The sequence below is a fragment of the Coturnix japonica genome, chromosome 16 (genome assembly GCF_054131305.1).
Source record: "Coturnix japonica strain WE chromosome 16, WE-NBRP24, whole genome shotgun sequence".
Lineage (NCBI taxonomy): Eukaryota > Metazoa > Chordata > Aves > Galliformes > Phasianidae > Coturnix > Coturnix japonica.
Window position 1 is genome coordinate 2,251,388 of NC_140678.1, and position 13,887 is coordinate 2,265,274.

The 13,887-nt window shown below is 62.9% G+C and overlaps 1 protein-coding gene across 1 annotated transcript; it reads left to right on the plus strand.

Annotated features, from left to right (window-relative positions):
• The first annotated feature begins 2,671 nt into the window (after positions 1–2,671).
• Positions 2,672–12,721, plus strand: MIDN (midnolin). Its single transcript, XM_015886327.3, has 8 exons — positions 2,672–2,858; positions 3,965–4,187; positions 4,905–4,992; positions 5,254–5,316; positions 9,195–9,581; positions 9,841–9,973; positions 10,080–10,382; positions 11,139–12,721. The coding sequence occupies exons 2-8, from the start codon at positions 3,970–3,972 to the stop codon at positions 11,399–11,401; spliced, it is 1,455 nt and encodes a 484-aa protein (XP_015741813.2). The 5' UTR covers positions 2,672–2,858; positions 3,965–3,969; the 3' UTR covers positions 11,402–12,721.
• Positions 12,722–13,887: the final 1,166 nt, after the last annotated feature.

Genomic DNA, 13,887 nt, shown 5'->3' on the forward strand with positions numbered 1-13,887 from the left:
CGGCCAAGTATGGCCCCATACCTGGGCTGCTATATCCAGGGGATGCGCCATCCCTCCTGGGGCTGAGCCAGCCCGTGTGGCTGCGTTGGGGGTCAGCACTGAGGGCTGCTTTGTGAGGTCTCTCCTATGGGATGCATCACCTGTGGGTGCTGGCTGAGCCCATAGAGCACTGCAGGGTGCCCCACAGCACAGAGGTGAGGCTGGGTCCAAGTGCCAAGGTGTCCCCAGCAGTGACACCCGGACACGCTGCCAGGGGCCACCAGGACACGTTCCCAAGGGCTGGGAAACACACGGAGCCGATTGTACGTTTCTAAGGACACACCTGGGTGTTTACAGCCCGGCAGCGTCACCAACACACGGCGCTGCCCAAGGACACCCCACCCACCCCAATGCACCCCCAGCCCCAATGGGTGGGGGGGGTTCTGCTTGGGGTCATGTACAAAGCTGATTTGGGGAGGGGGGGGTGGGCTGTCGGTCCTTCCTTCCTTCCTCACCACTCAACTCACCTGAGCTCACCGTGGTGACACCAATGACCATCATTGCTGTGACTCAGGTTGAGCTGCTCATCCCGGGTGGGGAGGAGAAGGGGAGGGTTTGTGGGGGCTGTGACCCCACTGCAAAGCCAACACCTCCCCCCTTGCATGGGGCCTGGGGTGGGTAGGGGTGAAGCGGTTCAGCTGCACGGCTCTGCTGGGGTGTGTCTGTGAGCCCTAAGCTGGCCCTGAGCCCATGGGAACGCTCCCACTCACTGCTGGAACTCTGCACTGCGTGCCCCACACCAGCCCTGCACCCTATGGGGGTGGCCCTGCACCCTATGGGGGTGGCCCTGCACCCTATGGGGGTGGCCCTACACCCTATAGGGGTGGCCCTGCTTCATTCTGGGTTGAGAGCTCAATGGTGGCACTGGGAAAAGGTCCCCTGTCTCCCCCCCCCCCCCGGTTCCCCCAGGCTCCATCCCTGCTTTGCTGTGCAGCAGCAGCAGCCCCTGCTCCCCTCCTTCCCTCTTCCCTCACTCTCTGCCCTCATCCCATGACCCCACGCCTGCGAGGGGAATGCAGACTTGCGATAAAAGCAGCGTTTGCCAAAGCTGCAAAATCAGACAGGAATTCAATCCAAAAAGAGGAGGGGGGGGGGAGGAAGGGGGGGGGAATAAAGAAAGAACCAAAACAGAAGAAAGAAGGGAGAAAAGAGCAAAGCTGCAGCCTGGGGCTGCTGCGGGATTTCCCCAAAGAAGGAGCCCTGGGAACTCCCTTCCTTCCAGGGACAGCACTTGAAGAACCCAATGAGGTTTGGGATCCTGGGAGGTGCCAACAGTGCCCCCCCCCCAGCTCAGCCCCTGCAGCGGGGATGGGGCCTTGCAATGGTGTCCCCTGGGACCCCACATCTCTTCTTGTATGGCTGACGGGTGGGGTGTGCAGTGTGGGGTGCAGCTGGGGAGCATTGCAGAGCATTGCAGAGCATTGCAGAGCATTGCAGAGCATTGCAGAGCAGTGGGACTCAGCGCTGTTTGCTCGTCGCGTCGTCTCCCCCGAGCAGCTCCGGTTTGGGGTTTGGGGAACGTTCCCCCTGGAGACCCTTCGCTGCAGAGCAGTGATTATACCCGAGTCTGAGCGTCATCCTGAACGATTTATTCCCAGGGCAACCCAATAAACTAAACACACAAAATCGGGGCTGTTGGGAGCCCTGGGATCTCCAGGCACCGTCTCTCTGGAGACCCCAGATCCCTTTACCTGAACCCGCAGCCACACGCACCGCCTGGAGCTGCCTATTTATGGCTGCACCGGGAGGGAACAGAGCGGGGCTGGGGGCTCCATCACACCCCGTGCCATCACCGAGTCCCTTTGTCCCCCCGCAGACCCCAACCGTGGGGTCGGGACAGGATGCGGATGTGGCTCCGGGGGCCCCCAAAGCCTCGTTCCCGTGGGGGTTTCTCACCCACGCAGCGCTGTGACCGCCGGAGGGGCGGCACAACGGCCCGGGGAGAACAATGGCGCTGCCCGGCCCCCTCCCGGGGACAATAGCACAGCGGTGCCTCAGCTCATCTCCCCCCCGAGAGCGGGCGGGGGGCGCGGGGCTGTGCCACAAAGGCTCAGCCTTTACCCCGAGGGGCCCCGCTCCCACCCGGCACAGAACGGCCCCGACAGCCGCGGGGTAGCGCCGTCCCCCCGGGGCTCCGTGCGCTGCTGCCTCGAGGGGACGGGGGGGCGCTTGGCCGGCTCCTCCCGCAGAGTCTTTGTGTCCCTCCATTGTCTGCGGGTGGGAGCGGCGAGGGGTCAGACAGACTGAGCTCCCGGGGGGGTTTTACCGGGGCTCCCACCGATCCGACGTCGCGTCGTCCCCTTCCCAGCGCCGGGAGGAGGCGGCCACCCCACAACCCCCCCCATCCGCGAGGCGGAGCTGCGGTGGCACCGGAGGCAGCGCTGGGACCGGACCCCTCCACACACCCCGAGTGGAAGAGCCGGAGCCCGGCAGGGAGCGATCAGCCCCGGTGCACCGAGAGCCGGGGGGGGGGGAGAACCGGGACACCTCCCTCCCTCCCTCCGGGAGCAGGTGCGGCCGAGCCGAGGCCGCTGGCGGGGCCGGTGCGGGGCCAGGCCGGTCCCTGCCCCCGGTAGGAGGCTCCACCCTGGGCGGTGCGGGATAAAACTTGGGGCACCTCCCCGACGGTTCCGCGTCAGGCTGCGCTCCGACCGCTCGGCACCGGGCAGCGCTTCGGGGGGCACCGCTCCGAGCCCGAACCCTCACGGAACTTTTAGGGACCCTTTGAATTCCGCCGTTCCTTCCCCCCCCCCCCGGTGTTACCGGAGGCGGCCGAGCTCTGATTGCAACGGGATCAACGGGGCAGCGCTCTGGGCTCGGTGAGTACCGGCTGAGCGGGGTGAAGCGGTTCCGTGGGGGGGGGGCTTTCAGCTCGGATGTGTGTATTTATGGGGGGGTTTGGGGGGGTCCCACTATGGGCTGTTTGCGGGGAGGATCGTCTGTAGGGCTTCGCTCTCATCCCTATGAGGGTCCGCATCCAGCCCCACGGAACCGCGGCGTGGAACGGCTCCGTGGGGGCTCCGGGTGCTCTGTGTGTGTGTGTGTGTGTGTGTGTGCGCCCCCCCCATTTGGGTACATTGAGGCCGGCAGGGGGCGCCCGCGCTGTGCTGACTCATGGCCCCCCCCGGTGCCGCCGTGGCCGCTCCCCCCCCCATCCCAACCCATCATCCCATCCCATCCCAATCCATTTTAACCATCCCAATGGCGGCACCGGGCATTACGGGTGGGGGCACCGGTCGTACCGTTCCCCCCCCCCTCCTTTTTTCCTTTCCAAGTCTCCGCTTCCCAAGTGGGGGCCACACAGGTTGGGTGTCCCCCCCTGGTTCTCCATACCCCCCCCCCATGGGGTCCATTCACGTTTATCCCCCCCCGGTGCCGTTTATTCGCCGCCCCCCCCCCCCCCATTCCGGGCCCTTTGTTGTGCGGCCCTGGATTATGAATGGCCGCGAGGGCGCGCGGGGGGCGGAGTGGGCGTGGCTTCAACAGCGTGGGAGGAGGAATCCGGATGGCCCCGCCCACGTTTATGCCACGTGAGAAATAAATCCTCACCTCTCATTGGACCGACGCGAAGATGTCGGAATGTCACACGGTTTCCCATTGGTCCGTTGAGCCGGAGGAGACGGAGTGAATGAGGGCGAAGCTCCGCCCCCCCCCCTTTCGGACGTTGTTCCATCGGAGCCGCCCCCGCCCCCCCCGCTGCTCTCAGCGCTGGAGCTGCCGGTTCGGCGGCTCCGACCCCGAACGATCCGAACCGAACCCGACCCGAGCCAGGATTCCGCCTCCTATTGGGATTACAGCTCCATTTCTCCAACCATTCACCTCTCGGATCGCAGCCCCCCCCCCATCCCCCATATCCGCCGCTCTTTGTCCCGCACCCACCGCCCCATTTCCTTACCCCTTATCCCCCCCCCTCCATCCCCTTTAGGCCGCATGGAGCCGCAGCCCGGCGCTCGGAGCTGCAGCCGCGGGGCCGCCCCCTGCGACCCCCTCCCTTCGGAGCGCCCCGTCCATCTGTGCATCCACACCACGACCGGAGCCCGGTACGAAGTTGCGGTTCCACCGGACGAAACGGTGGAAGGACTCAAACGGCGGCTGTCGCAGCGCCTCAAGGTGCCCAAGGAGCGCCTGGCGCTGCTGCACAAAGACAGGTACGGAGCGACCCCCCCCCCCATTATCACCCTCCTCCTTCCCCCTTTCCCCTACGCGGCCCCAATTCCTCCAGGGGGTGGAGGGAGAAGGAGGGGGGGGGGGGTTGGACGGGGGTTGGGCTCCGTGAGGCCCCGCGCTGCCCCCGCCGCGGTCGCTCTGTGGGCGGTGGGGCCCGGCCGTGCCCGCGGGGCTCCGTGCGGCGCCGGGCGCTGCCCTTTGTTCTATGCTCAACTTCGACGGCGAGGCCTCAGCGCCGCCCCCCCCCCCCATATACACACACACACACACACACACACCTCCCCCCCTCCGCATCCCCCCCCCCAATTCCTCCTCCACCTCAGCCCCGGGGGCGGCAGCTCGGGGGGGTGGGAGGGGAGGGGAGGGGGGAGTCCTTTGTCTGACAAAGGGCCGCGTTGGGGGCGGCCGCTTAGACCCCCCCCCCCCCCCCCCTTTTCGTATCACTATCACCAGCCTGCAGTGGTCGCAGAGCCCCTTATAGCCCCATTCCAAAGCCGCAGAGCCCCCCCCCGGAGCAACCGATGGCAGCGTGTGGGGAGAGCGTTGTGGGCTTAATAGGGGGGGCTATGGGTGTTTGTGGGGCCTTCATAGCATCGCTGCTCCCCCCTGGTGTTATCTGCCCCCCCCCCCCCCCCCCCCTTCCCCTTCGTGTTATCTGCCGCCCCCGGAGCCACGCTGACCTCTGTGTTCTCCTCCAGCCGCCTCAGCTCCGGGAAGCTGCAGGACCTGGGGGTGGTGGAAGGCAGCAAACTGACCCTGGTGCCCACTGTGGAAGCCGGCCTGATGGTGAGTGCCCCCCTGTGTCCCCCCGTTCTGTATCTATCCATATATCTATCCATATCAAACACCCCGTACATGCAGGATGCAGCCCCCAGCCCTGGCACCCAGCAGTACTTTCCTATTGCTGTGTAGAAATAGTGGAAGTGACACTGTCATCACGCAGCCACCCCCTCCTTCTCTTCCTTCTCTGCATTTATGATGTTAATCCCCCCCCCCCTTCCTTTTTTCCTTATATATTTATATATCTTTTTCTCCTTAATTTCCCAGTCTCAGGCATCCAGGCCGGAGCAATCGGTGATGCAAGCGTTGGAAAGCTTAACTGAAACTCAGGTGAGAGGCTGCGAGACAAAGAGCTCCATAGGAAGGGGGGGGGGGGGCTGCTATGGCCCCTCCTGGCCCCATCCCCTCCTCCCCCTCCCCACGTTCCCCTCCAGGAGGGGTGGCAGTGCTGTGGGTGGTGCCCGGGGCGGTCACTGGGTGTGGGGAGGTCCCAGCAGCTCAAACAACCTTGAGTGTGTGTAGGGGGGGGGATGTGACTCAGCCAAGGTCATCCAGCAGGCTGTTAAGGGGGGGGGGGGGCTGTGGCCACCCACCCTATAGTGCAAGGAGCTTATAGGGCTGTGCAACCCTTTAGCCCCCTATTGATAGAGGGGAGGGGGTTGCTGCGGTGCTCACTCTTTATTGGGGTTAGCATCACTGTGAGGTCTGGCTGTACCATCAGAATGGGGGGGGGTCTGTGCTATGAGGGGGGGGCTGTTCCCAGGGCTGTGTTGCTCACGCAGCTGCCACCGAGGTGGAATTTACCCCCAGCCGCGCCGCCCCAGCTCTTTGTTTTCAGTCTCTTTTATTATTACTGTGTTCAACTCCTTCCTTCCTCTCTCCGGACGGTGCGTGGATGGCTTTGAAAAAGGGGGATTTATGCGTTGGGGTTTTGGTGGTGTTATTGTTTGCTGTTGGCTGTTTTATGGCTGCATTTGGGAAAGGGGGACTGTGCTGACAGTGTGGGGGTATGGCTGTGTGCCCCCCCCCCCCATATTGGGATGCTGTGAGGGTCAGAGCTGTCCTATATAGTGGAAGGCTTTGGGTGATATGGGGTGTCCTTGGCTTTAGGAAGCAGTTTTTAACCCTCTGTGGGCTGAGATTTGTGTTGTGTTGGAGGTGGGTTCTGACCCATCTGGGGGGGGGGTTCTGGTTCTGCTTTGTAGTATCTTGCTGTGGGGGGGGGATGGTCGTGGTGTGTGTCCTGGTGGGGCTGTAGCACCTTGTGATGTGTTGGGGCTCATGGTGGGGGGGGCTGTGAGCTTGGGATGCCCCTCTGCTTAGGGGGGGATGTAGATATTAATGTAGCTTTGCTGGGGGGGGGGGGAAGCAGCTCTATGCCTGCTGCCCACCGCTGGTTCCTCCGGGGTCTGTGATTCAGGAAGCCAGGGCTGTGCAGGAGGAACTGCCAGCACCTGGGGGGGCGGAGAGGGAGGAGGGGGGGGGGAGATGGAAGAGGGGAGGGGGGGGGGGGCAGGAAACCACTCCTCTCATTCATGCTTTGCTCGGCTCTGCCTGCGTCACACATCCTCTGGCAGCGCTGTGCCGACTTCCTCTGGGGGTGGTGGGGGGGTTGGGGGGGAGGCCAGGCATTGCCACCCCCCTCCCAGGTGCTACAGGGAAGCGGTGATGGTGGTGATGGCAGGAGGTGATGCTGTGCTGCAGCTGAGCACCAAGGGGGGGTTAAAGGGGGGGGTTATGGGGGCGGTGCCCCTGTTGGCAGGGCATTATACCCACAGATCTGTTCTCTATGACCTCGGCTCTTCCTTTCCTGGTCTTTGTGCCCGATCTGGCTGCGCTGGGGGGTTGTGGGAGGGTTGGGGACGTGTTGTGCCCTGTAGGGCTGTGGTCCGTCCCCGGGGTTGTGGTTGAAAAGAATGTGATTTCTCAATGGTGGCTGTGAGGGGCTCCAGCCCTGTGTCCTTCTTGGCATGGAAAAAACCCTGAGCTGTGCTGGGGTCCCAGCTGTCAGACACAGCTGCACCCGGCTGGAGAGACTGAAGGGCTGGGATAGGGATGGGGGGGGGGTCACTTCCTGCTCCAGGTGGTGGTGGGGGCAGCTCCTGGGGGTCCTCTGGGACCCCAACCCCCAACAGGGGACCCATGCTGGGGGGTTGGGGTCCCCTATGGGGTTTGGGGTCACACGGGGCCATGCGTTGGAGCGAGGTGGGAATGCAGCGTGCTCTGACTCATCGGTGTTTCTCAGAAGCAGCCGGAGCTGCTCACCCCGTCCATCCCTATGGGCCCACAGCCCAGCACCCATAGCACCCCAGGGACATGGCAGGACCCCATGGGACCCCCAGACAGGGGAGTGTGGGGGATTAGAGGCTATGTCCCCCCCCCATAGCAATGCTGTGCCCCTATAGCTGCCCTGCGTCGCAGTGGTGGGGAGGGACGGGGGCCGTGGGCGGCAGCAGGAGCTGCTGGGTGGGACGTGTTTGCATTGGAGCGGCCCGGTTTCGCCTGGGGGGGGTTGGCAGCGTGGTGTGGGGGCAGGAATTGGGAGCCCCGGAGCCGGACCGGCTGCCCTGCCCTGCCTGGGGGGGTTGTAGGGTGCTGGAAGGGGGTGATGGGGCAGTGTGGGATAAGCACAGTGTGTGGGTTTGGGGGGGGGGCTCGCTGTAATGAGGGGTCAGGTGGGGCCCAGCAGGTGTGAGTCAGATGGGCTGTGCTGATGGCAGGGGGAGGTGTGGGGCTGCTGAGTGCACAGCTGGGGGGGGTGATGGAAATATGGGCTGTGATGGGTGTCCCCACTGTGCTGACCCCATTCCCACGGGTGGCTGTGTGCTCTGTGATGCTTTATGGTGGAGAGGGGCCAGCAGTGACCCTGAGGGATGGGGACAGAGCATTGTGCTAAAGGGGAAGGGGGGGGTTGGAGCTGCTGCCCGTGTTCAGGTGCTGTGCACACACGTGTGTTTGCACGCCTGCCCACGTGCCCGGCTCCCGCCCCCTCGCCCCGTAACCTCCATGTCCAGAGCTGCAGTGTCTCCTTCACGCCCACCTCTTCCTCTGCAGCCTCCGCCTGACACGCTCAGGGCTTTGCTGTGGGTATTTTTAAAGCTGCTTTTCCCACGGCTTCTCAGAAGCTGCCTCCGTGGGACGGGGCGAGTGGGGACCAGGAATGGAAGGGGGAGGGGGGGGGGTGATGGGGAGCACCCAGTGCTGAGGGTGACACCAGGACCCGGGTTGTGGATGGATGGAGGGGGGGGGTTGTGGGTGGGTGACGTGTGTTGGGAGCTGCACGTGACGGCTGGGGAAGGCAGAGCTGAAGGCAGAGCTTGGCCGTGCCCTGGAATAGCTGCTCTGGGGGGGGCGGTGGCGTCAGAGCCATTAGCTGTGACCTGATGTCCTCCCACTGCTCTGCTCAGCCCTTCAGCCGTGGGGCTGTGAGGTGTAACAACCCCCCCCCCCAAATCCTCCTGCATGGGGAGCAGTGCAGCAGCACAGTGGAAAGGAAAGGGGGGGTCACAGCCTTTACCCCCCCTTTCCCTCTCTGGGGCAGTGTTGGGGGCTGTGCCTGTATTTTATGCTTCTGGTGATGCTGGGGGGGCAGCAGATGGTGGGGATCAACCTCTTTCCCCCCCTGTCCTGCAATCTGGACAAGGTCAGCCCCCACTCTCATCTCTGTGCTGCCATCACCTGCCTTAGGGCTGCACAGGGGCCACCCTACAGGCTGGGGGGGGGGGCTGTTCTCCCCAGTACCCCAAAACCACATCGATGGGCACGGAGGGTCCTGGCATGTCCTTACCTGCATCCTCCCCAACCTCGTTGCTCCCCATACCCACCTCCCATGTCGGTGCTGGGGGGGTGGCTGGCTGTGTTAAAGCTGCGTCAGCCCCAACCCTGCCCTGCCTGCGGGCGCTGTGGGTTCGGGGAGGGCAGGCACAGCACAGCAGCTTTGTGCTGGGAGATGAGGGCGGAGGGGCAGGAGGGAGGGAGCTGTCAGCTGATGGAGCTGGCACTGCAATGGGGTCGTGCAGGGACGCGGCTGCTCAGCGCCTGCCCCATGCAGCCAAGGGAAGGGGTCACCCCTTGTGCTGTGTGTCCCTTGGACCACATGGCTCTGGCTCAGCTGCAATGGGGTTGTTCTGTCCTTGTCTGTGCTATGGGGGGGCTCAGTGCCATGTGCTCGTGCTCTGCCTGATGTTGTTCCTTCTCTCTCCCCCCAGGTCAATGACTTCTTGTCGGGCCGTTCCCCGCTCACCCTGGCTCTGCGTGTGGGTGACCATATGATGTTCGTGCAGCTCCAGCTGGCGGCCCAGCAGAGCAGCGGGCAGCTCCAACACCGGCACGTCATCGCCAGCCGCGGCGAAGCAGGAGCCACCAACAGCCCCCATTGCCGGACCCTGCACGGCAGCTCCAGCTCTGGCTTCACCCGCATCCCCGTGGTGCCCTCCTGCCCTCAGAGCCCAGCTTCCAGCCCCACACCCTCCACGCCGGCCCCCCCTGTGTACTGTAATGCCCCCCACCCCGCTCCCGTCACCGCCGGGATGTTCCGGTCGCACGGTGCCAGCACGCAGACAGTGAACAGCAGCGTGGTGTCCTCCTGCTCAGAGGTGAGCTGGGTTGGGGTCTTCATGTCGGTTAATGGGGGCTTTGAGGGGCTCAGGGTGCCATAAGGATTTATGCTTATAGCTTTGAGGGCGAGTGCTGCTCATCTTCCATTGTCAAACATGGCTGGTTGGGGGTGCCCCCTGGCTCTGGGGGGTGCAGGGTGGGCTCTGGGGGGTGCAGGGTGGGCTCTGGGGGTGCAGGGTGGGCTCTGGGGGTGCAGGGTGGGCTGTGCTGACCCCATTTCCCCATCCATCCCTATAGGTGGACTGCAGTATGCGTGGTGGTTCCTCACCCAGCAGCAGCCCAGCCCCCAGCGCCCGCTCCCGCAAACCAGGGGCTGTCATTGAGAGCTTCGTTAACCACGCGCCTGGGGTCTTCTCAGGGACCTTCTCCGGTACGTGCAGCTGATGGATGGGGGGGATGGAGGGGTCACAGTGGGGGCTGTGAGTCTGGGTGGGGGATCAGTGGGTTTATATTTCCTTTGGTCTTCCTCCCCCCAGGCACTTTGCACCCCAATTGCCAGGACAGCAGCGGGCGGCCGCGACGGGACATTGGCACCATCCTGCAGATCCTCAACGACCTCCTCAGCGCCACGCGACACTACCAGGGCATGCCGCAGTCCTTGGCACAGCTCCGCTGCCAGACACAGTTCTCCTCTTCCTCCTCCTCATCTTCCTCACCTCCTGCATCCCCGGACCTCACCACCAAAACTACCTCAGAGCCGCTACCTGCGGCCGCAGCATCCGCTCCTCTGCACCCCGTCGTCCAGTGCCAAAGCCAGATCCGGATGTGCAAGCCCAGTGGTGAGCAACGGCCCTGGGGGGTGGCAGAGGGGATGGGGAGGGGGACACCACAGGGCTGGGGCTGTCCCTGTTGCATGGGGGGGGGACAGGATGATGCTCTTTGCCCACCCCCCGTCAATTCCTTCCCCTCTGGGATGGGTTTCTGCACAGGGAGGTGGGACATGATGCTCAGCTGGCTCCCAGTGCTGCCCCCCACCCAATGCTGCCCCCCACCCGGTGCTTGTGGGTTGCACACCCTCTTCCCTCCCCCATCAGCACGATTTGCATAGAGAAAAGAACTGAAACTGAAGGGTCTCGCTCTCCCCTTCACTTTTTCTCTTCCTTTTCTCCCTGTGCTGGTTGGGGGGTGGTGTAAGAACTCTGTGCCCCATCCCTGCCCTCAGTGACACCAGGGCTGCTACATGGGGACCCTCTGTGTCTCACAGTGCAGTTTGGTGGTGGGGGCACAGCTGTGCCCTCCCCCCAGCATAGCAGCCCCCAGCCCATATTGGGGCTGTATGGATCTCATATAGAGCAATGGCTGGCCTTTATGGCCACTTGACCCCCCCCTCCCCACCCATAGACCAGCAGATAATGCCAAAGTTCCCCCTATTTCCATAGGGGTCCTGGCAGTGCACAAGGTCACTCAGTGCTCAGCAATGATTTCAATCCCAGGCATCCAACAGGGATCCCAACCCCCTCTCTATCACCTTATAACCCTACACATGGGACCCCCCAACCCCAATCTGACCCCCCTTTTTCCCCCCCTTTTTGCAGGGGATCGCTTGCGGCAGACGGAGAACAGGGCGACGCGTTGCAAAGTGGAACGGCTGCAGCTGCTGATGCAGCAGAAGAGGCTGCGCAGGAAGGCAAGGAGAGATGCAAGGGCTCCTTATCATTGGTTACCCAACCGTAAATCCTCCCGTACCAACAGCAACAGCAGCGTCTCCAGTGAGGGCAGCCTGGACCTGGACTTCGAGGACTCGGTCTGGAAGCCGGAGGTCAAAGCAGACATCAAGTCTGAATTCGTCGTAGCATAGAGCCGGGCTGCGGCCGCGGACTCGAGTCGGTGGGGAGGCCAACACACAACCCCCCCCCTCCTCCACCTTCCCTGTGACCCCCCCTTCCCCCTCCACCACCACCCTATTGAGGATGGGGGTCGTGTTTCTGTTGTGTCTCCAGCTCCTATGGATGTGGCTGTGCTGAGGAGGGGAGAGAGGTGGGAGCTGCTGCTGCCCCCCCCCCAAAGCCCCCCACCCCACTCTGAGCTGAGTCCTGGTGCCGGCGGGGGGGGGGGGACCCTGGGGATCAAAGCTGCTCTTTGGCTGTGAACAGGGGCTCAGCCCCCCCCCCCAAAATGGGCAGCAGGAGGCAAAGTCTCTTTGGAGGTGCTGGGGGCCCCCGCCAGCCTTTGTGGGGGGGGGGAGGCGTTTGTTTCCCTTCTCTTCTATATGTAGCATTGCTCGGCTGTGGGGCTGGGCAAACCCCCCCCCTCTTACCTTTAATGTCCACGTGTGCAGGCATGGCGAGGGGGGGGGGATATAGGGGGGAGGGGGAGGGATAACAGACAATGCCACGCGTGTGCCTGGTGCCGCAGCCGGGTGGGGGTGGGAGGGGAGGGGGGGGGTACTTCATTTTGGGGTGTTTTTTTTTAATTACAATGATTTTCTTTGGTTCTTGGAGTCTGGGGGGGGGTTGGAATAAGGCCCAGCACATTCCCTCCATACAGCCCAGAGCTGAAGTGCTGGGTCCTACCAGCCCCCCCCACCCACCCCCCCCATATCCTCCCCCCTTTTCCCACCCCCCAACCTCAGTTGGGGTGTTGTGTTTTTGTTTGTATGTTTTTAACTTAAAGGAGGATATGGGAGGGTGGGGGGGGGGGAAGGGGAAAGAAATCCCCAAGGTTAAAAACAAAACGGCCCCCAACACTCAGTGATGGTACCTGCAAGTTGGGGGGGGGGGAGAGAGATGGGAATGGGGGGGGGTGGGGGCTGGTATTTATAGACATTGACCCGACTGAGCCAATACTGACATAGTCTTGCATAGGCCGTAGGAAATCTTTCTTGTCCCACTTTATTTTATTATTATTATTGTTATTATTATTATTTGGGTCAGGAGATTCTGTGCAAATAGAGACACCCCCCCCCCTCCCCTCCACCCCCCCCCCCTTCACCGTGCTGTGTTTCTTTTTTGTCTGTAAAGTCTTTTTATGTGTGTATGCGTGGTTTTGTTTTATTTTGGGGGGGGGGGGTTGAGGATGGAAGGCGGGGGGGTGGGAGGGGGAGGAAAAGAGCAAAACTTTTTGGTCTTGAATATTTTATTTTTTATTTTTGAAATAAATTTGGGCAGTCTCCATGAAATGGTGCCTGTGTGTGATGGGGGGGCTTTGTTTTATGGGGGGGGGGGACACACACCAGGGTTGTTATATCCCCCCATCCTTCTCCTCAACCCCCCCCCCCCCATCCTCCTTTTCCTCCTGCAGCCCCAGACATGCATGTGGTCTCCTTTATAGGTAAGCACGTTGCACCCTTGCTTTGCTTTGCACTTGCATGTTGCCTTGCACAGCTCTGTGCACACACAGCCTTGCACAGCTCTGTGCACGTAACCTTGCTATGCACAGGTTACATATACAAGACTGCATTGCACACCCATGCACTCTTGCACATCTCTAAGCCCTTGCACACCCCCTTCACCATCCTGGCACAGCTCTGCATGTAACCTTGCTCAGCTATACACACACTGCATTGCATACCCATGCACTCTTGCACAGCTTTAAGCCCTTGCACACCCCCTTCACCAGCCAGCTTGCACACCTTCATCATGCACATGTGCACTGCCTTGCACACACAAAGGCCGAGCGTGCAACCAGCCCTGCAGGAGGAAGGGAAACCCAGCAGCAGGGGGATGCCCTGCAGCCTCTCGTTCCTCTTAGACTGGGGGGGGGGTGATGATTTCGGTGCTCCCCCCGTTCCCATCGCTGTCCCCGGGGCTGCTCCGACCGCCCCGTCCCGCTGGTTCCGCCGCTGCCCGGAGCGGTGCCGGTTCCACCGGCCGGTCTGTGCGTCACGTCTCGGTTCCCTCCCGTTTCTCTCTTTCCCCACCTGCAGCAGCTTCGTTTCCCCGTGGCGTTCCCCCGCCCTGGGGAAGGTGACGGGTTGGGGAAGGCCGTGGGGACTGGCGTCAGAGCCCGCCCCGCTCCCGTCGGGTCCCCGGGTGGAAAATGCCGGTTCGAAGGACGGCGACGTTCCGGGTACGGGACAGGAAGGCGGGGGCTGGGAGCGCTGCGGTCCCACGGTGGGGCCCGACGGAGGCTGCGGGGATGGGGATGGGGGCGCGTTGAGTTGGGTCGGCCGCTCTATGTGGGGGGCTGCAGCTCCATTCCTTTCCTTCCCCCTCCCTCGAGACACACCTGGAGCGGTGCGACCCCCGGTTGGGAGCGGGGTATGACCCCCATAGCCATCATTTGGGGAGGGGGCAGCCAGGCTGCATCCGGGCTGGGACAATATCCGCTGAGCACAGGGGACAC

What these genes read in the sequence shown, in the direction of transcription:
- MIDN (XM_015886327.3), top strand. Translation starts at nt 3,970, where the DNA reads ATGGAGCCGCAGCCCGGCGCTCGGAGCTGCAGCCGCGGGGCCGCCCCC. An exon ending in GCGCTGCTGCACAAAGACAG is followed by an intron (nt 4,188 to 4,904) that starts GTACGGAGCGAC and finishes GTTCTCCTCCAG; the next exon opens with CCGCCTCAGCTCCGGGAAGC. An exon ending in TGGTGTCCTCCTGCTCAGAG is followed by an intron (nt 9,582 to 9,840) that starts GTGAGCTGGGTT and finishes CCATCCCTATAG; the next exon opens with GTGGACTGCAGTATGCGTGG.